General features: G+C 44.8%; 1 protein-coding gene across 3 annotated transcripts in view; it reads left to right on the top strand.

Annotated features, from left to right (window-relative positions):
- Window positions 1-436: 436 nt before the first annotated feature.
- Window positions 437-24,391, top strand: part of ZNF800 (zinc finger protein 800) — a 49,716-nt gene continuing 25,761 nt past the window's right edge. For 2 of the 3 annotated variants that reach the window (XM_075857178.1, XM_075857179.1), the window contains exon 1: window positions 438-887. In XM_075857178.1, coding sequence (XP_075713293.1) covers window positions 744-887 — 144 coding nt within the window. In that variant the 5' untranslated portion in view covers window positions 438-743. Of the gene's footprint in view, window positions 888-24,391 lie in introns of all 3 variants that reach the window. The other variant, XM_075857180.1, reaches the window with a different exon arrangement.

Below are 24,391 nucleotides of genomic sequence, written 5' to 3'. Positions count from 1 at the left end.
CGCACCACTTTTTTCAACACATACAGATGTGTCAGGAACAGTGAGCGGGGCTTTAGCGTTGTACTGAGTAACGACTCAAATATGAAAGATTTCTTAGGCTTTGTTCACATAGCGTCAGAGCTCCTAGGTTTTGCGCATGTGCCAGTATAGCTCCGGCCGCATCATATCCATAGACCCCTGCTGTATAGAATAGCGTAAAAGGCTGTAAAAAATATATATATATATATATATATACTGCGCAGTATACGTTTTTATTTAATGTGGGAGCCTATGGGTGGCGGACACCTCTCTCTACCTTTCCTTTGGAGCTAATTCTATTCTGATGAAGTTGTCGGTCACGCAGAGATTTATAGCGGGGAAACAAAGGATTTGATCCACTTTGGTGCTGCACTCATAGACATCACACTGTTGGAGGATCCATTATTATATGAGAAGCCAGGTCCTAGGTGTAATAGCATGGAGTGCACAGGGAAGCTGGAGTAACTGGCCCAGGCTCCTGTACAGCACTGGGTGATAACGGAGTGCCCTACAATAGCCACTGGCAGGCAGCTGGAGTGACCGTGGAGCGGCACTGCCTGGCATGGCGCGCAGTTATTCACAGAAGAGGCGTGCGGTCAGTGGTCGCTGCCCGCCGAGTGGTACTAGAGCTGGCAGCCTGTGACCCCCTTATACGCGGCTTCTAAAGGAGGTATATTTATCAGTGTAACTCAGAGAGCCATGGGCTCCTGGCCGGGCGCCGCTTGATGACGCGCTGTCTCCTCCTCCTCTGCTCTGGAGAGTCGGCTGGCTGGCGGGGCACTGCGCACGGTGAGATCGCGTCATTCGGTGTCTGTCTCGGTTGCGCTCTGGTGAGAGTCATGTTCCGGAGTTCATCGGCAGAGCCTGAGGTAATAACAATAACTCGCCATTCACGAAGCCGTACTCTTACCCCCGCTCCCTCCCCTATATAGCGGCTCCCTGCGCCTGATGCGCCCCGGCGCGCTCTCCTTGTCTGGCCTTCCGTGGGTATAATGGTTGGTGCAGACCCCCAGCGAGCGCCCCCCTCTCCTCTGTGGATAGTACAGCGGGAGTACAGACAGCCTGCACCTGCTGCCGCTGGCACCACGCATCAATCCCGGGCCTCCCTTTCATGGCACCACTTGGGTTCCTTGCAGCCCGTGCCATTTGTCACGCACAGGAGAGGAGGGTGCAGAGCGGGACTGCTGTGTGGCAGATAGTCCGGGTGTACGACCCCTCTGCCCTGCACGATACCTACTTGGTGATAAATAGTACCATCCTGCTGTAGATCGCCCGGGAGAGCCAGGACGCAGAGCGCTTCTCCTGTACTGTGTGCGCAATGATCACAGGCTGGAGCGCATGATCCGCTCTCCATCTATGAGTGCGCCATCCACACGTCTGTGGTCCATCAGCCGGCCCCTGCCATTGTACTGCCGCCTGATGTGGACTATTCATGAGTAACATATGCCCCAGGGAGAGCAGCACAAGTCAACCAAATGCATAATGAACTTCAACTCTGATTAGGGTTATGCAAATTCTGTTATTATAGCTCAACCATCTCTTAATAAAAAGTTCTAGAACTGGCTTGATTTTTAATTCACCATATTTAAATCTGTACTTGCCCTCAGTAAATCGAAACATACTTCCAGATGTGAAAGCCCATCTAGACCTACTACCTCCCACAGCGGAGTTGTGTCCTGTGATCTAATGGCACCAGAGCACAAAGCGCTCTCCTGACAACGTATCCGACTTTAGTAAACGTGGTTGTGAGAGCAAGTACTGGAGGTCTTCGTGACCCCTGTTCCAGCGGTGGGGCCCCCAGCGATCAGACAATTAAAACCTAGCCGGCGGAAAGGTGGTAAATCTTGATTCTGGCACAACCCCTTTAATAACAACTCTTGTACGCGTGACGTCAATTTTACTTGAGACCCCCCCCCCTCGATTGCGAGTTTACCGGCAGTTGACAACCCTGTTTTGTCCATAGTGACTTCTATCCAATTCGCAAAATTTTGTTCCCACGCTGTCAGATAATGGCTTGGCGCCTCACTGTTTTCATTTTTCCCTTCCAGCCTTCCGGAAACTGACTTTTTTATTTTTCCGAAGATCTAGACATATGAGGGCTTGTTATTTATGAGATGAGTTGTATTTTTTACTGGCACAATTACTGTACCACATATTGTTTTGAGAAAATTGTAAACGTTTTTATTGCAAGGTGTAATTGAAAAAATGCAGTTTTTGCAGCATTGAATTTGCGGTAACAATGGCAGGTTAAAGGGTAACTAAAGTTTAAAAAAAAGAATGACATGTCATAGTGACGTGAGAAGTTTTGATCGGTGGAGGTCCGAGCACTCTACCGCTCTAAGGGCTCATGCACACGGCTGTTGTTTTCTTCAGTGTTTGATTTGTTTTTCTTTGCGGCTAGCATACTGAATCATTCATTTCTATGAGGCCATGCACATATAAAAAAAAGTTGCGGATCCGTGTGTCTGTTCTCCAAATGATAGCTAGATATTCATGTCCGTGCTTTCGGTCCATCTCACCTATTCTAGTATTGGGGACCGCAAAAAAAATGGCTAGCACAGTGAAGCCACTGTCATCCGTGTTTTTGCTGTTCGCAAAACAGAAACTGTCCTGTTCATGATGTCTAACAGCCGGAGTTACTACAAATCCATCCAGTCTCCTTGGATAATAGTTGTTCTGATCTGGAATGATCTGTATACCATCGACAAGTAGGTATGTACCTGCACAGGTGGCGCTCTGTGTAGTTCCACTAGGGCTTGTGGTTCGAAATGATATGCACTCTCAAAGAAATGTATTATACCTGTAAAAGATCAATGGCACATATGGAAGAAGCCGGAGAAGCCAAACCATGGGTCGGGCTAACCACTTAGCGTGCCGCCTGCTATTTGTTTTTAGATGTGCCTGTTAGACATTTTGCCTTTTATGAGTATAATGAAGGGCCTGTCCACATCTGTATTGGATGGTCCGTTATGGCCCTCTGTAACAGATTCATCCGAAAATACCAGAACTAATAGCGCAGCATGCTGTACTATATTTTTTTGGTAAAACTACGGACACCCCAACGGAAATATGACGGAACCCATTAAAGTCCATTGGTACCGTCAGCCGTTGGTGGTGTTCGTGGTAGAATGGAAACACCTCTGATGGAGCAGAACAACAGAGAGGCCAACAATGCGATACCAAATTATTATTTTTTTAATGTTATACTACTTTTTACAAAACTCCAAAATGGCTGTTTTTTTGGTCCCCTTATTTCTCACAGAAAACTGAATAAAAAGTGATCAAAAACTTGCCTGTATCCCAATATGGTACCATTAAAAACGACAGCTCCTCTCACAAAAATAAGCCCTCATACCGCTCAGTTGAAGGAAAAATAAAAAAAGTTATGGCTCTCAGAATTTGGCGACACATAATAAATCTTATTTTTTACAATTCGTTTTTTCCTTTTTAAAAGTAGTAAAATATATATATAAAACACAGAAATTTGGTATCGCTGTAAGGCCTCGTGCACACTTCCTACACAGTTTTCACGGCCGTTTGTGACGGATCCGTGTGCACTCCGTGTTTCCGTGCGCCGAGCATGGTACTGTCCAGGGTGCTGAAAGAGTTAATGAGCTGCACTGGTCGGCGGTAACTCTTTCAGCACCCTGGACAGTACCATGCTCGGAGCTCGGAAAATACAATTTTAGGGCAGATTCACACGAGCGTTGCGTTTTTGCGCGCGCAAACAACGCAGCGTTTTGCGCGCGCAAAAACCATTTGACAGCTGCGTGTGTCATCCGTGTCTGATGCGCGGCTGCGTGATTTTCGCGCAGCCGCCATCATAGAGATGAGGCTAGTCGACGCCCGTCACTGTCCAAGGTGCTGAAAGAGCTAACTCTTTCAGCACCCTCGACAGTGAATGCCGAACACAATATCGCAAAACCTGTAGAAAAAAAAGAAAAAGTTAGTACTTACTGAGAACTTCCCGGCCGTTGCCTTGGTGACGCGTCCTTGGTGACGCGCCTCTCGACATCGGGCCCCACCTCCCTGGATGACGCGCCAGTCCATGTGACCGCTGCAGCCTGTGCTTGGCCTGTGATTGGCTGGAGCTGTCACTTGGACTTAATTGTCATCCCGGGAGGTCAGACTGGAGGAAGAAGCCGGGAGTTAGCGGTAAGTCAGAACTTCGGTTTTTTTTTTCTACAGGTTCATGTATTTTGGGATCGGAAGTCACGGTCCATGGTGCTGAAACAGTTTAACTCTTTCAGCACCATGGACAGTGACTATCTCCTGACGTCGCGTACCGATAATTTTTTTGCCGGGATCGGCCAAAACGAGTTTGGCCGAACCCGGTGAAGTTCGGTACGCTTGTCCGGCTTCGCTCATCGCAAAGACACTCCGTTTGGATGTTCGGAAACAGAAAAGCACGTGGTGCTTTTCTGTTTTCATTCATCCTTTTCACTGCTGTTGCGCGAATCATGCTCGTCCCACGGAAGTGCTTCCGTGTGGTGCGCGTGATTTTCACGCACCCATTGACTTCAATGGGTGCGTGATGTGCGAAATACGCAGAGTTATTGAACCTGTCGCGCTTTTTGCGCAGCAGACAAACGCTGCGCAAAAAGCACGGACTGTCTGTACTGCCCCATAGACTTGTATTGGTCCATGCGTGCCGCGTGAAAACCACGCGGCCCGCACGGACCGAATACACGCTCGTGTGAATCCCCCCTTAATGTAATAAAAAAAATCAGTTCATACTTACTTTCCTCCTGTCCGACCTCCAGCGAAGACGTTTCATCCATGTTGCCGCTGAAGCCAATCACAGGCTGAAGTGGCGGTCACGCACGTCAGGATGACATCAGAAGGCCCGCCTCCAGGGATGACGCTTCATCCCACGTGACCGCCTCTGCAGCCAATCACAGGCTGCAGCGGCCTCTGCAGCCAATCACAGGCTGCCGCGTCAGAAAGGAAGGTCGGACTGGAGGAAGAAGAGGGACTCGTCACCAAGACAACGACCGGGTAAGTATGAACTGATTTTTATTTTATTTTTAATCAGCAGCCTCTTCTCTCTATCAGTGATGAATAGAGACAAGTGGCTGCCGATTAGTGTAATATATCTGTACTGTATTTCTGCCCGGCCGTTGCTAGGCAACAGCTCCGTCGCACACGGATGCCTTCCGTGTGCCTTCAGTTTTTTTGACGGCCCCATTGACTTGCATGGTCCTCACGGTCACGGAATCTCGGACCAAAGTAGGACATTCTCTACTTTTGTTGGAACGGAGCAACGGGACCTTCAAAACAACTGAAGCGTGCATGGCCCCATTGAAATGAATGGGTCAGTGTGCTAGCCATCAGAAAAATGGCTAGCACCCTGAAGGAAAAACTGGGCATGGGGCCTAATTGTATTGACCTGCGGAATGAAGTTAACATACCCTTTTAATTGTAAGGTGAACGTAGTAAAAATGACAAGCAAAAAACAATGGAGGGATCATTGTTTTTTTCATTTTCCACCCTATGGAGGGATCATTGTTTTTTTCATTTTCCACCCTGCAAAGAATTTCCTAGTACAATGAAAAACTACAACTCGTCCCACAAAAATCAAGCCCTCATAGGGCTATATCAATGGGAAAATAAAATTTTTTATGGCTTTTGGAAGGTGAGGAGGAAAAAATATAAATCTGAAAAATGTCTGCGCAGGAAGGAGTTAAAGATGTTATGTGGAATGTCCTGCCCGGTGTCTTATGAACAGTTTGATATGGCAAATTTCAACTGTATAATCCCTCTCCATAGGGCTGGGCGGTTTTGTCAAAAAAGAAAATCTAGATTTATTTTTTTTCAACACTTTGGGCGGTTTTCGATTTGAATCTTGATTTTCTTATTTATTTTTTCTGTTTATTTAACAGTAATGCCAGGAGATGATTTAATACGTTTTCTTTATATAAATAACTTTTTAACATATATTGCTATAATTAGGCCTCATTCACACGGCAGGGTTTCCCGGCCGGGTGCCGGCCGTTCATAAATCGGCCGGCACCCGGCTGCATTAGGAATGATAGACCCCTAATGGGGCTATTCACACGACCGATTTTTTGACGGCCGGGAAATCCGGCCGTCAAAAAATAGGACATGCTCTATCTTTGCCCGGGCACCCGGCCACCCGGCTCCCATAGAAGTCTATGGGGCCGGGTATTACACGGCCATCACCGGAATGTGTTCCGAGTGATGGCCGGGTTTCCCGGCGCTTGCGCTCTATCTCCTCCTCACAGCGCAGAGTGCATGTGAGGAGGAGGAGTTGATGCCATTCTGACGAATGGCATCGCTGTACACTGTGTTGCAGGGCCGGGGTGTACAGCAGGTGGAGGGAGCGCTGCGCTGGCTCCCTTCCCCTGCTTGTTAAAAGCACCCTGGCTCGGCGACACCTTCGATGGCGCCGCTAGTAGCAGCAGCTGCTGCGGCTGCTACTACTGCAGCGACGCCACTATAGCAGAGCAGGGAGGTATCTCCCCGCTCTGCTATGTGCTAGCCGCACTTTAGCTCCTTGAAGGAGCGGAATCCCCGTGTTTTCGGGGATTCCGCTCCTGGACAGAGCGCTTGATGTCTCTGTCCATATCTGGGCAGTGACATCAGGGGAAACTCCTGAAGCGGAATCCCCGAATACATGGGGATTCCCCTTCAGGAGCTGCCGCTGATGTCACTGTCCGGATCTGCCCGGCCCGGCACGGATGCATAACTTTATGCAAACCGGCCGGGCAAAATGGCCGATTTTACCGGCCGACACTCGGGCTCGGGAACGACCCGGTCGTGTGAATCCCGCCTTACTGTACGTAACTTCACAACTTTTAACCTCTGCAAATACTTTTTTTTAAAATTATAAATACAATTGGAAAAATGTCTATCTAATTCATTATAACTTCTGTGTTCCCCGGCAGGGAACAGGTTAAGGCCTCATTCACACGACAGGGTCCGAGTGTCGGCCGGGAAAATCGGCCGTTTTTGGCCGATTTTCCCGGCCGGTTTGCATCCGATTCCGTTCCGGGCCGTTTTTACCGGCCGATTTGGACCCGATTTGCATCCGTTTTTTTCCCTGTCCGTTTAAAAATCGGATGAATTTCAATTAAATTTGTTGCCACACACAGCCCTTTGTAGATCATTCCACCCAGCCCCCTGTTGGTGATGCCACCCAGCACCCTGCAGGTGATGCCACCCAGCACCCTGCAGGTGATGCCACCCAGCCCCCTGCAGGTGATGCCACCCAGCCCCCTGCAGGTGATGCCACCCAGCCCCCTGCAGGTGATGCCACCCAGCCCCCTGCAGGTGATGCCACCCAGCCCCCTGCAGGTGATGCCACCCAGCCCCCTGCAGGTGATGCCACCAAGTCTCCTGCAGGTGATGCCACCCTGCCCCCTGTAGGTGATGCCACCCTGTGTGGCTCTATACTAGAAGTCTGCTTCCTCCACCGAACTGCTGTTCTGTACTGTATCATTTTGTTCAGTACAGAACAGCTGCTCGATGGGGAAGCAGGGACGGGACGAACCAGAAAGTGACGGGGCGGAGCTTCCCCTTGCAGCACGGTACGACTACAGTATCGATTCAACTATTCTGTTAAAAAACAGAATTGTGACAGCCCTTGAGGGCGAAATTATTTGATCGCCCAGCCCTACCTCTCCATATTCCCTATATGGGCATATGGACAACATAGAGGGGGAACCACAATTAGTGAAAGCACAAAACCGCTCTATGGACTTAGCGTGTCCAAGTATTCTATAGTCGACAATCCCTTTGTATAGGTACCATGTAATGCTTCATTTGTGCACCCTCAACTGGCCTCCCTTGTAAACTATGGGCACCGACTGTATCACAAGGTGTCACTGTGGTGCTTAGAACGTGATTTCTCTGTTAGACCCTGATAAATGGACAAAAAGATCTAAAGGTGTATAGGGAAACTCCATCAAAAACTGGATTAATTATTGATATAAATGTATCATTGTGTTTATGGTCATGAAGTCCCCTGGTGCAGTTTTCTTTTACAGGATCTGTCTGCTTTGAATAATTTTTGTTAGAAGGGTCTGTGGAACCCTAGCGGTCAACTGTAATGAGGAGAAACTTTACAGTGAGGCCCTGTTCACACAGAGCTTTTTGACATGCTTTTTGCCGCGGAAACCGCGGCAAAAACCGGGGGAAATACAGCTGAAATTGTCTCACATTGTTTTCAATGGGAGGTGGAGGCATTTTTTTCCGGCGAGCAGAAAAAAATGGTTGCGGGAAAAAGAAGCGACATGCCCTATCTTAATGCGTTTTCCGCCTCAAAAACCCCATTGAAATCAATGGGATTCGTAAAAAATGCAGTGAACGGCCGACGCGGTTTTTACGCGTTTTATGTCCAAAACCACTCACCGATTTTTTTCCTTTGCCCTTTGAAGAAATAGGGAAAAAACGCGTCAAAAAACGCCTGTGGTACAAAACCACTTAAAAAAAACTGGCGCTGATTTTTCCAGCCCAAAATCTTTGCCTGCAAAAAACTCTGTGTAAACATACCCTTAGTGTTACGTTTTCCTGCAGCGCCACCACAGGGGAAATTAATCATTACGCAGTTTTCATTTAAATCAATGCGTTGTCTGTGTCATGAAGGACCGGATAGATTTTCCACAGAGAGAGACGACTCTATAAGGCTTTGTTCACATCTGCATCGGGACTACGTTCATGAGTTCCGTCAGAGCTTTCCGTCGGGAACCCATGAACGGAATCCAAACGGAAACCATAGGTTTCCGTTTGCATCACCATTGATATCAATGGTGACGGATCCGGTCCAAATGGTTTCCATTTGCCACCGTTGTGTAAGGTTTCCGATTTTTCGGCGGAATGAATAGCGCACTCGACCATGGTATTGATTCCGTCAAAACAGAACCCTTAACCAATGGTGACAAATGGAAACCATTTGCATTGGATCCGTTACCATTGAAATCCATGGTGATGCAAACGGAAACCTATGGTTTGGATTCCGTTCATGGGTTCCCCTGAGAGAAAGCTCAGACGGAACCCATGAATGGAGTCTCGACACAGATGTGAACGAAGCCTAAACACTCTCCATTCTGGCCAAGATATTAGGATCCTGAACAGAGGACTCTTATATTAACTCAGAATTCTCTAAGGGTAGGAGCACATATGGCGTAAACACTGCGGATTTTTCGCAACAGATTAATTGCGGAAAATCTGCAGTGTATTACAGTAGGCGTATTACAGTGTAGGTGAAATTTTAACAAATCTCATCCCCACACAGCGGAAAAAAGCCGCTGAAAAAACCCACAAATTGACCTGCGGTGCAGTTTCTTCAGCCGCGGCATGTCAATTAATGTTGCGAAATCGCTGCTCTTCTGTTGCAGGTTTTCTCCATTGAATTCAATGGGGTACTTAAACTCACAACAAAGTGTGTTGCGACATTTGCGGCGGAACTTACCAGAGTTACTTACCCAGAGTTCCCTGCTTCTTCTCCAGTCCAGCGTCCTGGGATGACATTGCAGGCCATGTGACCGCTGCAGCGGTCACATGGCCTGCAACATCATCACAGGACGCCGGTACCACGCAAAGACCGCCGCTGATTTCCGCATCTGAAATTCCGCTCTTCCTGCAGTTCCATCTTTGACCTCCCATGGAAAAAAATTGAAGGCAGAAAAAGTGTTTTTCGCTGCGTTTTTTGCCTGCGGCGCTCAATGGTCGCGCTCAATGGACGCTGCGAAAAGCATGTCACAGAAAGTGCAGGCAGGTCAAATCTGCCACAAAATTCCTGAAGATTGATTACTTACCGGTAATCCGGTTTTTCAAGAACCTATGACAGCACCCCTTTGTTACCCTCCCTATTGTTTGTGGCATATAGTCCTCATAAGGTAGATCGCTAACATAAATACAAAGGGGTTCCTTGTAAATACTGTATATATAAAGGTGTGAGGGAATTTCACTTTGGTGGCACAAAAAAAAAACGACAATATAAACTAAACTATTTCTCATCCTGAGTTCTTTCTAAAGACTGGGTGTGTGGAGAGGTGTGTCCCTTTTTACATCCTCAGGTTTCCTGTCAAGTGGATGGGAAACCGCTCCAAGTTGTGACATAACCCTTTTTTTCCACAAGCGGTCAAAAAACACCCAGGAAAAAGCAAAGCCTTTGTTTCCCGTTGAAATCGATGGAGGGATATTTGGGGCGGTTTTTTGGTGCTGATTGTGATGCGGTTTCTGCATCAAAATCTGCAGCAAAACACGCCATGAAAACTGTGCTAAGATTGAGTAGTCCCTTAAACCTGGCTGGAATATTGGAGACTTTTGGTAGAGCAGTTTTTAATGGAAATTAAAGCGATACATAAGGGTGTGTTCACACATTGTGGTCAAATTATGTGTTTTTGTTTTTTTCCCAGAATTTTTTTAGTTGCCAGATGTATTTGACCAAACGAGATTAAAGAGGCTCTGTCACCAGATTTTCAAACCCCTATCTGCTATTGCAGCAGATCGGCGCTGCAATGTAGATAACAGTAACGTTTTTGTTTTTTTTTCAAAAACGAGCATTTTTGGCCAAGTTATGACCATTTTTATATTTATGCAAAAGAGCCTTTCTTATGTACAACTGGGCGTGTTTAAAGGTATGTCCAACTGGGCGTGTATTGTGTTCGTTACATCTGGGCGTGTTTACTTGTTTTACTAGCTGGGCGTTGTGAATAGAAGTGTATGATGCTGACGAATCCGCATCATCCACTTCTCTTCATTACCACCCAGCTTCTGGCAGTGCACAGACACACAGCGTGTCCTCGCTCATCCGACGCAATGAAGTTCCTGTGGGAGGAAGTGAGTGACGTCACAGCGTGATCTCGCGACGACACGCTGCGTGTCTGTGCACTGCCAGAAGCTGGGTGGTAACGAAGAGAAGTGGATGATGCTGATTCGTCAGCATCATACACTTCTATTCACAACGCCCAGCTAGTAAAACAAGTAACAACGCCCAGATGTACACACACACACACAATACACGCCCAGTTGGACATAAGAAAGGCTCATTTGCATAAATATAAAAATGGTCGTAACTTGGGAAAAATTGCTCATTTTTAAAAAAAAACAAACGTTACTGTTATCTACATTGCAGCGCCGATCTGCTGCAATAGGAGATAGGGGTTTGAAAATCTGGTGACAGAGCCTCTTTAACCCCTATCCGCACCAGGACGTAACTGTCCGTCGTTGCGGGAAGTTACTTCCCGCACGAGGACGTACAGTTACTGAGTTAATCCCGGTGCACACTGTCGGCGACAGTGTGCACCGGGAACCAGGAGGTCAGCTGTCGCCGACAGCTGACACTCCCCTCTTGCCGGCCAGCGGTCCTTTGCCGCTGATTTCGGCACATTAACCCCTTAAATTCGGCGATCGGGTGCAATCGCCGAATTTTAGGGGTTTCTAACATATCGGCAGACCCCGGTCCGAAATCGCGGGGTCTGCCGATAGTTAGTATGGCAAACAGAAGCCAAACAATGGCTTCCGGGTCTGCGATGGACAGAAGCCCATCAGGACCAACCTTCGGCTGGTCCTGATAGGCTTCCTGTCAGAGTGACAGAAAGTCACTGTGCCGTTCCCGATGCACACTGTCGGCGACAGTGTGCATCGGGAACTTGGAGATCAGCTGTCCCCGACAGCTGACACTCTCCAGTGTTGCCGATCAGCGGCTCATCGCCGCTGATTTCGGCAATTAACCCGTTACATGCGGGGCTCGATTGCGATCTCTGCATGTAGCGGGTTTGTAGCGCATCAGCAGCCCCCATGCAATCGTGGGGGCTTCTGATGCTTGTGATGGCACCCGGGGGCCAGACAACGGCCCCCAGATCTGCCATGTATGTCAGCCTATGAGGATCAGCCTCTGCTGATCCTCGTAGACCAACTGTCAGAGTGACTGTGACGTCACACTGTCAGTTGGAATACATTACACTACCTAGGTAGTGTAATGTATTCTAGCAGCGATCAGAGCTGCAGGTCAAAAAAAGAAAGTGTAAAAAGTAAAAGAAAAGTTAATAAACAAAAATATAAAGTGCAAAAAGTAAAAAAAAGTTAATAAAAATGTTTTATAAAAGTGTAAAAATAAAAGGTTTTGTTTTCCTATAATAAGTCATTTATTATAGGGAAAAAATGAAAACGTTAAAAAAAAGTACACATATTTGGTATCGCCGCGTTCGTAACGACCCAATCTATGAAACTATAATGTTAATTTTTCCGCACGGTGAACGCGGCAAACAAAATAAACGGAAAACTGTCAGCATCGCTATTTTTTGGTCACCACCCCTCCCAAGATATAGAATAAAAAGTGATCAAAAAGTCGCATTTACCCCAAAATGGTACCAATAAAAACTACAACCCGTTCCGCAAAAAACAAGACCTCCCACAGCTTTTTTGACGAAAAAATAAAAAAGTTACGGCTCAGAATAGCGTGTCCCAGAAAATAAATTATTTTATAGAAACTTCATTTTATTGTGCAAACGCTGCAAAACTTAAAAAAAACTATACACATTTGGTATCGGCGTAATCGTACCGACCGGCAGAATAAATTAAAACGTAATTTATTGCGCACGGTGAACGCTGTAATAAATAAAGAATTTAAAGCGCCAAATTCGCTGTTTTTTTGGTCACCCTAGCTCTAAAAAAGATCCTGAGGGGCCAAAATGCTCACTATACCACTAGAAAAATTCCTTGAGGGGTGTAGATTCCAAAATGGGGTCACTTTTGGCGGGTTTCCACTGTTTTGGTCCCTCCGGGGCGTTGCAAACCCGACATGGCACTGAAAACCAATCCAGCAAAATCTGCGCTCCAAAATCCAAAAGGCGCTCCCTTCCTTCTGAGCCCTGCAGTGGGACCAAACAGCAGTTTATTACCACATATGGGGTATTGCCGTAATCGGGAGAAATTGCTTTACAAATTTTGGGGTGCTTTTTCTCCTTTATTCCTTGTAAAAATGAAAAAATTCTATGTTTCCACAGAAAAATAGGTGATTTTCATCTTCACAGACTAATTCCACTAAATTCTGCAAAAAAACTGTGGGGTCAATATGCTAACTATACCCCTAGAAAAATGCCTTGAGGGGTGTAGTTTCCAAAATGGGGTCACTTTGGGGGGGTTTCGGCTGTTTAGGTACCACAAGACCTCCTCAAACCTGACATGGTGCCTGAAATATATTCCTAAAAAAAGGAGGCCCCGAAATCTACTAGCTGCTCCTTTGCTTCTGAGGCCGGTGTTTCAGTCCATTAGGACGCTAGGGCCACATGTTGGATATTTCTAAAATCTGCAGAATCTGGGCAATAAATATTGAGTTGCGTTTCTCTGGTAAAACCTTCTGTGTTACAGATTTTTTTTTATTACAAATGAATTTCGGCAAAAAAAATGAAATTTGTAAATTTCACCTCTACATTGCCTTAATTCCTGTGAAACGCCTAAAGGGTTAAAATATTTTCTGAATGTGGTTTTGAATACCTTGAGGGGTGCAGTTTTCAAAATGGGGTGATTTATGGGGACTTTCTAATATATAAGGCCCTCAAAGCCACTTCAGAACTGAACTGGTCCATGAAAAAATAGCCTTTTGAAATTTTATTGAAAATATGAGAAATTGCTGCTAAAGTTCTAAGCCTCGTAACGTCCTAGAAAAATAAAAGTATGTGAAAAAAAATGATGCAAACATAAAGTAGACATATGGGGGATGTTAAATAGTAACTATTTTGTGTGGTATTACTATCTGTTTCACAAGCAAATACATTTAAATTTAGAAAAATGCTAATTTTTTCACTAACATAAAGTACAATATGTCACGAGAAAACAATCTCAGAATCGCTTGGATAGGTAAAAACATTCCGGAGTTATTACCACATGAAGTGACACATGTCAGATTTGAAAAAATAGGCTGTGTCCACAAGGCCAAAACAGGCTGTGTCCTAAAGGGGTTAAATCAGTCTCGAGATTCTGTGATGGCATAAGAGAATTGTTTTAGGAATAGACTAAAATGAGGAAAACCTCCAGATGAAATAGGTTGAAGATTTATGTACTGCCTTTTTTCCCCCTCATTTTCGCCTTTTTCCTCACTGCATTCCAAGAGCCATAACTGTCGACGTAACCATACGAATTTTCTTTTGTGGTTGTAGTTTTTCAATGGTACCGTATTACAGTGCATTCGGAAACTCCTCAGACCCCTTCACTTTTTTTTCACATTTTGTTGTGTTGAGGCCCTGTGCTAAAATACAAAAAAAATTTCAAGTTTTTCCCCATCTTTCTGCACTCCATACCCCATAATTACAAATCGAAAACTAAATTTTAGATTTTTTTTTTCAAACTTAATAAAACTTAAAAACCCACATTTTGCATGGACACAAGTATTCAGACCCTTTGCTATTACACTTGAAATTTATCTTTGGGGGCCTCTTATTTCTCTAGATCATCTTTGAAAAGTTTCTACACCTTGATTGGAGTCCACCTGTGGTAAATTCATTTGATTGGACATGATTTGGAAAGACACACCCCTGTCTATATAAGGTCTCACAGCTGACAATGTATATCAGAGCAAAAACCAAGTCATGATGAGGAAAGAACTGCCTGTAGAGCTCAGAGACAGGATTGCGTGGAGGCACAGATCTGTAGAAGGGTACAAAAAAATTCTGCTGCGCTGAAAGTTCCCAAGAGCATACTGGACTCCATAATTCTTAAATGGAGGAAGTTTGGAACAACCAAGACTCTTCCTATAGCTGGCCATCACACCAAACTAAGTAATCATGGAGAAGGGCCTTGGTAAGAGAGGTGCCCAAGAGGGGGGGGGGGGGTGTGGCGTGACTGAGCATGCTGTAGGACGCATGCATCTTACCTCCTGCTTCTTATCCTGTTTGAATCCTGAGACACTGTCGTCAAACTGCCCACAAAACAAACCTATTTGTGCCTCCAGAGTGGCCGGACCTGAATAGACGGCACCATGCACACCATAGATGCAGAGGAAAGGGAAAACCCAGGTGAAACAGCCAAGACCGCAAACTCCAAGATGGCGCCCCGGCGCTGCTGAGAAGCCTGGCCTCCTCAAGTAAGCAGAAGGGAATGGTGGAGCTCCCAACAGTTTGCCCGAAGGGCACATGGTGACTTTGGCAGAGCAGGAGATCAGCGAGTGGATGCTCGATGAAGGCATTTCAGGCTCAGACTCGGCAGCCTTATCCTCAGATGAGGAGACGCCGGGAGCCTCCTGGCAACAGCAAGGAGACGGCAGGCGGGAGGAGGGCGAAAGATGTAATGGAGCCCACGCTCAAAGATGTTATGTGAGCCATTGCAAAAGATAACTCTGTTGTCTTGTCATGCAGATGAGAGGCTTGAGAGAGGAATTTGCTACCATGAGACTGGATGAGCAATTACTGAGAGAACCACAAAGGTGGAAGCTAGAGTATCCATGCTGGAAGATGATCATTCCAGAGTTTAAAAAAATGGACAAAAAAACGGCCCGGGACGCTGTTGCTCTATGGTCTAAAACTGACCATGTTGAATATAGGCTGTTATGCAACAATGTCAGAATTGTAGACATACCTGAAAAAGAGGAAGGAGCGAATCCTACAGAGTTCATAGAAGAATGGCTGGTGTTGAAATTTGGCACAGCAGAGTCTTCCTCCTTGTATGCAGTTGAAAGGGCTCATAGAGTCCCTATGAGACCATTGACGCCTGCCTAGGCCTATTCTGGCTAAAATTTTGCAATACAGGGACCGATATACACTGCTGCTCAAATCTCGTGTTCATCCTGAGCTCACCATTAATGGATGCAGAATTTCTCTATTCCCGGATTACACCTCAGACGTCCAAAGGAGGAGAGCCAAATTCATGGATATTAAAGGGACCCTCCGACAACTGCGAGTGACTTTTTCAATGCTATATCCGCCAAATTGAGAATAGTGGCATTGGGCCGCACTCCTTTGTTTTCGAGGAGTCTGCTGAAGCTCTGAAATGTATCGGCCTCCATGAAGGGCAACTGAAAGAGCAACACTCTCCTGGACGATCTTTGTCTTACACAAACATTTTGGAGTTCCTAGATCCCAGTTGCGAGAAGAGAGTTGGAAAGATGGCGTTGGACTTGCAGGTCCGAAAGGACCTCATTTACACTTTGTGATGGTTTGACTATATACATGTTATTTAGTTTTACCCCCTCGGACGAGTGCCGAAATGGAAGGGTAAGATGGGCAGGAGGGCTTCGCCTTTCTACCTATTCTGATAATGTTGAATGTTTTATCTATGCTGATACTATTGATGCCAATATGGCGCGGTTGCAAAGTGCAGTCAGGTATGACTGTTGTTGTATGCCCACTCTTCCGCAGGTGCATGCAAGGTTTTAGGTTTTAATAGTTTAAGGATTATGTTTGGGGTATACTTTGTTCCTGGTATATGTAAAATGGGGGTGGCGGGGCAGGGGCCCTAGATGGGGAACTATTATGACTCGCAATGCAGATATGGCTAACCAGATTCCAATTATTGTGAGGGGGCTCCCGGATGCTACTAAGCGCCATGGGGTGTTTCAATATTTACTTTGATACCAACCGGCCATATACCGTCTTGAGGAGACCCCTGTCACGGAAGAATGCTTACATTACTTGAAGAAGCCGTGAGTGGGATTTGACAGTCATGCAGTCTATTCTAATTTCTCTCGGGGTGTCAATCCCTTAGTACATAAAAGTACACCCTTTCAATGTATTGAGGAATACCGACAAAGAGGGCAGATATATTTGTATTCTATGGGCTATCTGTCACCAACTATTTATCATTGTCAATATTTACATACCCCTTCCTTTTTCCATTAATGTTCTGAAGAAAGTGTTGGAATTTCTGTCTAAAAGGCCAGAAATACCGAGTATTATCATTGGGGATGTTAACAACATCTTGGATTCTACTATAGATAGATGCAGGGTGTACCACCAATTGCTGGGACCAGCGGTGACACCCCATTGGGGTATTGCTTGGAGAGGTGGCCTTGGCAGATATCTGGAGAATCCGATTTCCATCTGAGAGACCATATTCCCGTTGCTCCTCCGCGTGTACCTCCTTGTCTAGAATTGACCTAGCACTGGGTAATTCTACTCCTACTGCTAGTACATGTTGTAGAATATCTGCAGCGGTCCCTCTCTGACCACTCCCCTCTGAAGGTGGTGATGTCTTTCATGGGCAGGGGATTCACTTTGTGGAAACGTAATCCCTTCTGGCTGTCGCACGGGGTGATCGGTGCAGCTATACAAAAATGCCTATTGAAATATTTTGAGCTTCGTGAGGGGATGGCTTCTATTCATCTGCTTTGGTATGCCATGAAGGTGTATGTTAGAGGCAGTCTCAATAAATCTATTCGCATAGTCAAAACTAAATATAGGGAGCTAGATTCAACCTTACTGCCTCTGCCTCCCTCATTTCAAGTTGTATGTGTTTTGAACTAAGGCTGGGCAATTATGTCCTAAATCAAAATCACGATTAATTGAACATGTAACCTCGATTATGATTATTGAACGATTCATTAGGCCACCCCCTTTTTGCATGCCACTCCCCCTATTTGCATGCTACGCCATTGAATCAATATCACCTGAGCCTGTTGTATACTACCATATATAATATACCCCCTGACACTGCCCCCACACAGTATATTGCCGCTGTAAAGTTCCCCGCACAGTATAATGGCCCATAGCTGCCCCCACACATTATAATGCCTCCATAGCTGCCCCCATAGTATAATGCTTTAATTGACTTCCATGCAGTATAATGCCCCCAACAGTGCCTGATAAAAATAATAATATACATAGTCCCCTAACCCCATACCAACGACGAGTGGAGGAGATCCTTCTGGTCTTTGCAGCATGTTGCAAACAGGCGTGATGATGTCGCTGCCTTGCGTCCGGTGATGCATAGTGAATGGTAGAGCAGGTCCCTTGCTGTACCATTGGATTCAACTGTATCTGCGTCTTGAAGATGCAGATACGGTTTAAACCGGAAATAAATAGTTGATAAAACCGAAATTTGCAAGATTATGTCGATTTAATTGTTCTGAATTTCGATTTAGATAATTTTTCGATTAATTGCTCACACCTACTTTGAACCCTATGCAAGGTGCCCAGGCTAGGCTGCGACGAGCTCAGGAGGGTTTGAGACCTCGTTTGCTAGAAATGGCTGATACGAAACGGCAGTTTGCTAAACAGCGATTCTTTGAAGAAGGGGAGAAAGTAGGACATATGTTGTAAATGATATCAAAGGTTCAGAAGGGCCAATCTTGTATTAGCTCACTTAAACACCCTAACGGGATGGTGATATATAAGATGTGTTAGAACAATTTTACTCCTCTTTGTACACATCAAGGGTGTCTGTATCTAGTGAAGAGATTGAGACATTTCTAGTGAAGGCGAACCTGCCACAGCTATCGGATGAGAATAGAAACTTATTAGAATCCCCCTTGTCCCTGGTAGAATTGGAAGATGCAGTGAAATATATGGCTTATGAAAAAGCACCAGGGGTAGATGGCTTCCCCACGAAACTCTATAAGCAATATGGGGAAATATTGGTACCTAAGCTACTAAAGGTGTTTGAGCAGTCTTTGGCACAAGCGACGTTGCCGCCTTCTATGAGAGAAGCGGTCATAGTGGTATTACCTAAAGCGGGAAAAGACCCCCAACTTCCCGAGTTGTACCGCCCGATATCACTTCTATCAACTGATGTTAAGGTTCTGGCTAAGGCCCTATCTAATAGATTGAACAAGGTTATATCAACAGTTATACACTCAGATCGGGTGGGATTTATGGCCGAAAAATCAACCTCTGTTAATATCCGCTGTTTATTTCTTAGTTTCCAGGTGCCATCTGATAATATGAGACATAGGGCTATATTCTCACTGGATGCACATAAAGCATTTAACAGCATAGAATGGAACTACCTTTTGCAAGTGTTGGGATGTATGGGTTTTGGTCTGGGGTTTATTTAATCGATTAAGATGCTGTAGTCCGGGCCCCCGAGCCCGTATTCGAGCCAATGGTGGGATGTCCAAAAGTTTCTCACTGTCCTGAGGATCGTGGCTATTCAGGGATTCAAATATGGGGAGGTGGTCAATAAGATTGCTCTGTATGCTGATGATGCCTTGCTCGTTCTAGGGGAAACTGGATCATCCCTGTTGGCCACTATGTCGTTAATTGATGAATCTGTCACTATGCCAGGGCTGCCTATGAACTGGCACAAATCTGTCCTTTTACCGGTGGATCCGATAGAACACACAGTGGAAAATGGAGGGGTGCCTGTCCCGTGTGTCCAATGATTTTAGATATTTGGGTATTGAGGTAACAGCTGCTGTGAGAGATTTTTGAAGATCTGAACCTCCAACCCTTGCTTCAGAAATTTATGTACAAATTGGCCTGCTGTAAATTGTACTTTTCAGTGATCGGGCGAGTCAATCTGATCAAGACGGTGCTAATGCCACAACTACTTTATGTATTACATAATTCCCCAGGATTAACACATATTTTAGGGATCTCCTTTGGAAAAAAGGCCACCCGAGGCTTCGTCTGGAGTCTTACCAAGGACGAAGGGGTACTTGCTCTCCCAAATCCCTGGTTATATTATTTAGCAGCACAAGGTCAACACTTGAAAGGTTGGGAGGATGAGCAGGTTGAAGGGCTATCGGCGGCTATCCTTACATCATTTTCTGGTAAGGGTACACTGCTGTCGGCCTTAGAAAGGGAGGGATTTGGCTTGAGACAGTCGATATTCCCGACATTGCGGCTGATTCAGAAGGTCTGGGACACACCCTTGTGGAATAATCACTCACTAGTGGAATTTGAGGGGTTGAATTGCACTGTATATTGTCAGTCCTTGGGACTGGAGAGGGTGGTACAGTTGTTAGTTGAAGATACCTTTAAATTTTTCCAACAGTTACAGGATGAGTTTTATATCCCACGACAGTTTTTACAGGTATTTACAATTGAGACACGCGTATGAAGCTCAGGTCAAAAGAAAGCCTTACATCGGCTTTATACAGGCTATTATTGTATAAATACTTAGAGACATTCCCTTTGGTTAGGATGCATAAATGGGATGAGGATAAACTAGGAATTACAGCGGATCAGTGGAATGATATTCTAGAAGCGGTCTACTGTATCTCTGGGGGAGGGTGCATGGCTGTCACAGTTACACATACTGCATAGAGTATACAAGATGCTACAATTACTATATTGCATAGGATCAATGTGACGGCATCGAAGCTACTGCTCCGGTACGCCGAAGGTATGGCTGCCTGGAGTGCAGGGATTATCAGTTACGTTCAGGCTGGCGGCTGAGGCACAAGCAGACCCACCAAATCAGCCGGTGGGCCCTGCCAGAGCCAAGAGTGGTCACCCACTCCCCACACGAGCAGCGCATGGCACGGTGCCGTCACTGCACTATTTACAGCTAGTCCACTTAGTTTTGGTCAGCCGTCGATGCCCCTCACCCCCGGACAGTCCCCATACTTTCTTTGTTTACGAAACAAAGCAAAAAGCATGGGACCGTCCGGAGGGGGGGGGGGGGTAAGAGGAGAACGCATCAGAGAGGAAGCTGACGGAACAAAGCAGAAAGTAAGGGGACTGTCCGCGGGGGGTTGATTAGCGGCGACCGCAGCAGGGAGGCATCTGACGGAACAAAGCAGAAAGTATGGGGACTGTGGGGGGGGGGTGAGCGGTGACCGCAGCAGAGAGGCAGCTGACATTGCACACTGAGCATGGCCTAACCACCTCTGGTGACATACAGTATGTGAAACAGGCCTGTGATTCCTCTCTTATAAATTCTGCTACTCTACAATGTATGTGTACTTTTCTTGATGCTGAAAAGAAGCTGGGTAGAAGGACCTCGAAGATTAAGAACACACTATTCTGGAAGAACCTGACTTTGAGATGCCTCAGCCAAGTGTTAGAATGGTATACTACTGTATGTAATATATACCCCCTGCGCCTGCCTGCTGTATAATCTATGTGCTGTATATATACCCCCTGGCTCTAAACCTTCTGTATACTAGTAGTATACAGCAGACTTGGGGTATATTATATTCTAGTAGTATATAGCAGACTCGGTGGAAATATTATAAACTAGTAGTATACAGCAGGCTCAGGGGATAAATATTCAATGGTATGCAAAATGTTGTATGGCCTAAATAATCATAATAGAGGTTACATTGTTCAATTAATCGTGATTTTGATTTAGGTCATAATTGCCCAGCCCTAAATTGCGTGTAATTGCACGAATATTGGTCAGAAATTTTGGAAATGATAGCTAAAGCATATTCAATATGTGTACCCAGAGACACTTGTATCTATATTTTAGGTTATGTGGGAGAACTTCCATTAGTTACACAGGGCAAAACGGCGGTGGGACGCCTTCTGAATGTAGCGATGAAACTGATAGCATTTCACTGGATACAACCTGTATCTCCATCTAAAGCTGAGTTTATTGGAAAAGTAAATGTTATGTTAATGAACCAAAGGGCCGTGTTAGGTCAACAAAAAGTACCTAAAAAATTTGAAAAGCTATCACACAGGGACAGGATACGTGACTTCCCTACGACACTGAACCTCCCGAGCTTAGGGAACAGATAAAGAAATGTTATTTTCTGGGTGTTATATGTAACATATTGAAATGTGTAAGTATCCATGATGTGTGATGATTCCTGATTCTGCTTATGTGGCCTTCGACTCCCTATCCTGCGCGGTAGCCACCTATGATACTGTATTACTATTGGATGTACAATGTAGAAATATGCCTGGAACGGGGAGGGGGTGGGTGGTGGGTTTTAGGGGCTAATTGAAATGTATTTATGTTTTGATTTGTTGAAAAATTAATAAAAACATTATCTGATTCAAGAGTGGTGACCAAGAACCCAATGGTCACTCTGACTGAGCTCCGAAAATCCTGTGTGCAGATGCGAGAAACTTCCAGAAGGTTAACCATCACTGCAGCACTAAATCAATCTGGGCTTTATGGCAGAGTGTCCAGAAAGAAGCCTCTCTTCAGTAAAAGACACATGAAAGCCTGTTCCGGAGTTTGCAAAAAAGCAACTAAAGTACTCTCGGACTGTGAGATACAAGATTCTGTGGTCTGATGAAACCAAGGAGAAAACCTGACACTGCTCATTCCCTGCCCAATACCATCCCTACAGTGAAGCATGGTGGTGGCATAATTTTTTTCAGGGCTGGGACAGGGAGACTGGTCCGGGTTGAGGGAAAGATGAACGCAGCAAAGTACAGAGATATTCTTAATGAAAACCTGATCCAGAGCGCTCTGGACCTCAGACTGAATGGTTCGCCTTCCAACAAGACAATGACCCTAAGCACACAGCAAAAAAAATAACACGAGCGGCTTAGGGACAACTCTGTGAATGTCCTTGAGTGGTCCACCTAGAGCTCTGACTTGAACCCAATCGAACATCTCTGGAGATACCTGGAAATGGCTGTCAACCGACGGTCCCCATCCAACCTGACGATGCTTGAGAGGATCTGCAGAGAAGAATGACAGAAAATCCCCAAATCCAGGTGTTCAAACCTTGTGGCATCATACCCCAAAAGACTGGAAGTTGTTATCACTGCCAAAGGTGCTTCAACTAAGTACTGAGTAAAGAGTCTGAATTCTTATGTCACTGTAATATTTTAGTTTTTTCTTTTCAAAAAATTCTGTTTTCACTTTTGTCATTATGGGATATTGAGTGCAGGATGATGGGGGGAAAAACTTTAATTTTATTTTAGCATAAGGCCTCAACATAACCATGTGAAAAAAAATGAGTGTCTGAAAACTTTCCCAGTACATACAATGCATTCGGAAACTTTTACAAATTATTTTGTGGGGTGGAATAGAAAAGAAACAGCAATTCCTTTTTTTCGGGGTTCATTTTTATGGCATTCACCTTGTGGTTAAATTATTGAAATGTAATTCTGCAGGTGAAGACGAATAGAGCAATACCAAATTTATATTGTTTATCTTTTACTACTTTTACAAAATAAAAACAATTTGTTTAAAAAAATTGTCACCATCTGTGTGGGATTATTAACCACTCAATTTCAGGGCCGTCATTAAGGGGCCTTATTCTAGGCAGTCGCCTTTTCACGACAGCCTAATTAACGTTTTGCACAGATTTTTTTCTAAACCTGTACGATCCTTTTAAGAATTACAGTTCATGTGACTATGTTGGGAGCCATTGTAATATTTGAATATGTTTACAGCAATGCATAGTCAAACAATTCGTTTATTTGTAAAAGTTTTTGGGGAAAGTAGCTTTGCTCCACTTTTGCATGGTTTAGTTTTTTTTGTTTTGGTATAGTTTTGCTTCATATTGAGATACCTGCAGTACATCCTAAGTGGAACTTCTTGTACATATGCAAGACCAAGTTCCATTTCTAACCCCGTAACGATGCAGCCTAGTTTGGGCCTTAAAGAGACTCTGTCACCACATTATAAGTGTCCTATCTCCTACATAAGGAGATGGGCGCTATAATGTAGGTGACAGTAATGCTTTTTATTAAGAAAAAAAAAACGATCTATTTTTACCAGGAGCGATTTTAGCTTTATGCTAATTCGCTAATGTCCAACTGGGCGTTTTTTTACTTTAGACCAAGTGGGTGTTGTACAGAGGAGTGTATGACAGTGACCAATCAGCGTCATGCACTTCTCTCCATTCATTTAGTCAGCGCATAGTGACACTGCGTTATTCACTATGTGCTGTCTTATACTGACATATTAACGTTACTGAAGTGTATAGACCGTGAATAGACATTCCTTCTAGCCAGGATGGGATGTCTATTCACAATAGCTGCGCTTCGTTAACGGTTGTTTGGTACTTACAGCAGAGCAAAGCGTAATCTCGCTGTAACCTGTCATGCTTGTAAAACAGATAGTACTACCACACAAAATAGTTACTAGTTCACATTTCCCATATGTCTACGTTGGCATAATTTTTTTACATTTTTTTTATTTTTTCTAGAACGTTACAAACATTAGCAGCAATTTCTCATATTTTGAAGAAAATTTCAAAAGCCTCTTTTTTTTTTTTTTTTTTTTTAGGTACAAGTTCAGTTCTGAAGTGGTTTTGAGCGCCTTATATATTAGAAAACCCCATAAAACATCACATTTTAAAACTAGACCCCGCAAAGTTTTCAAAACCGCATTTAGAAAGTTGCTTAACCCTTTAGGCGTTTCACAGGAATTTAAAGCAAAGTAGAGGTGAAATTTACAAATTTCGTTTTTTTTTTTTGTCAGAAAATACTTTTTATTCAGTTTTTTTTCTGTAAAACAAGGTTTTACCAGAGAAACGCAACTCCATATTTATTGCCCAGATTCTGCAGTTTTTAGAAATATCCCACATATGATCCTAGTGTGGTAATAGATTGAAGCA

This window comes from Rhinoderma darwinii, chromosome 3 (assembly GCF_050947455.1).
Source record: "Rhinoderma darwinii isolate aRhiDar2 chromosome 3, aRhiDar2.hap1, whole genome shotgun sequence".
NCBI classification, from domain to species: domain Eukaryota; kingdom Metazoa; phylum Chordata; class Amphibia; order Anura; family Rhinodermatidae; genus Rhinoderma; species Rhinoderma darwinii.
The sequence above is the reverse complement of the archived record's forward strand: the minus strand, read 5'-3'. Positions and strand labels throughout refer to the sequence as shown.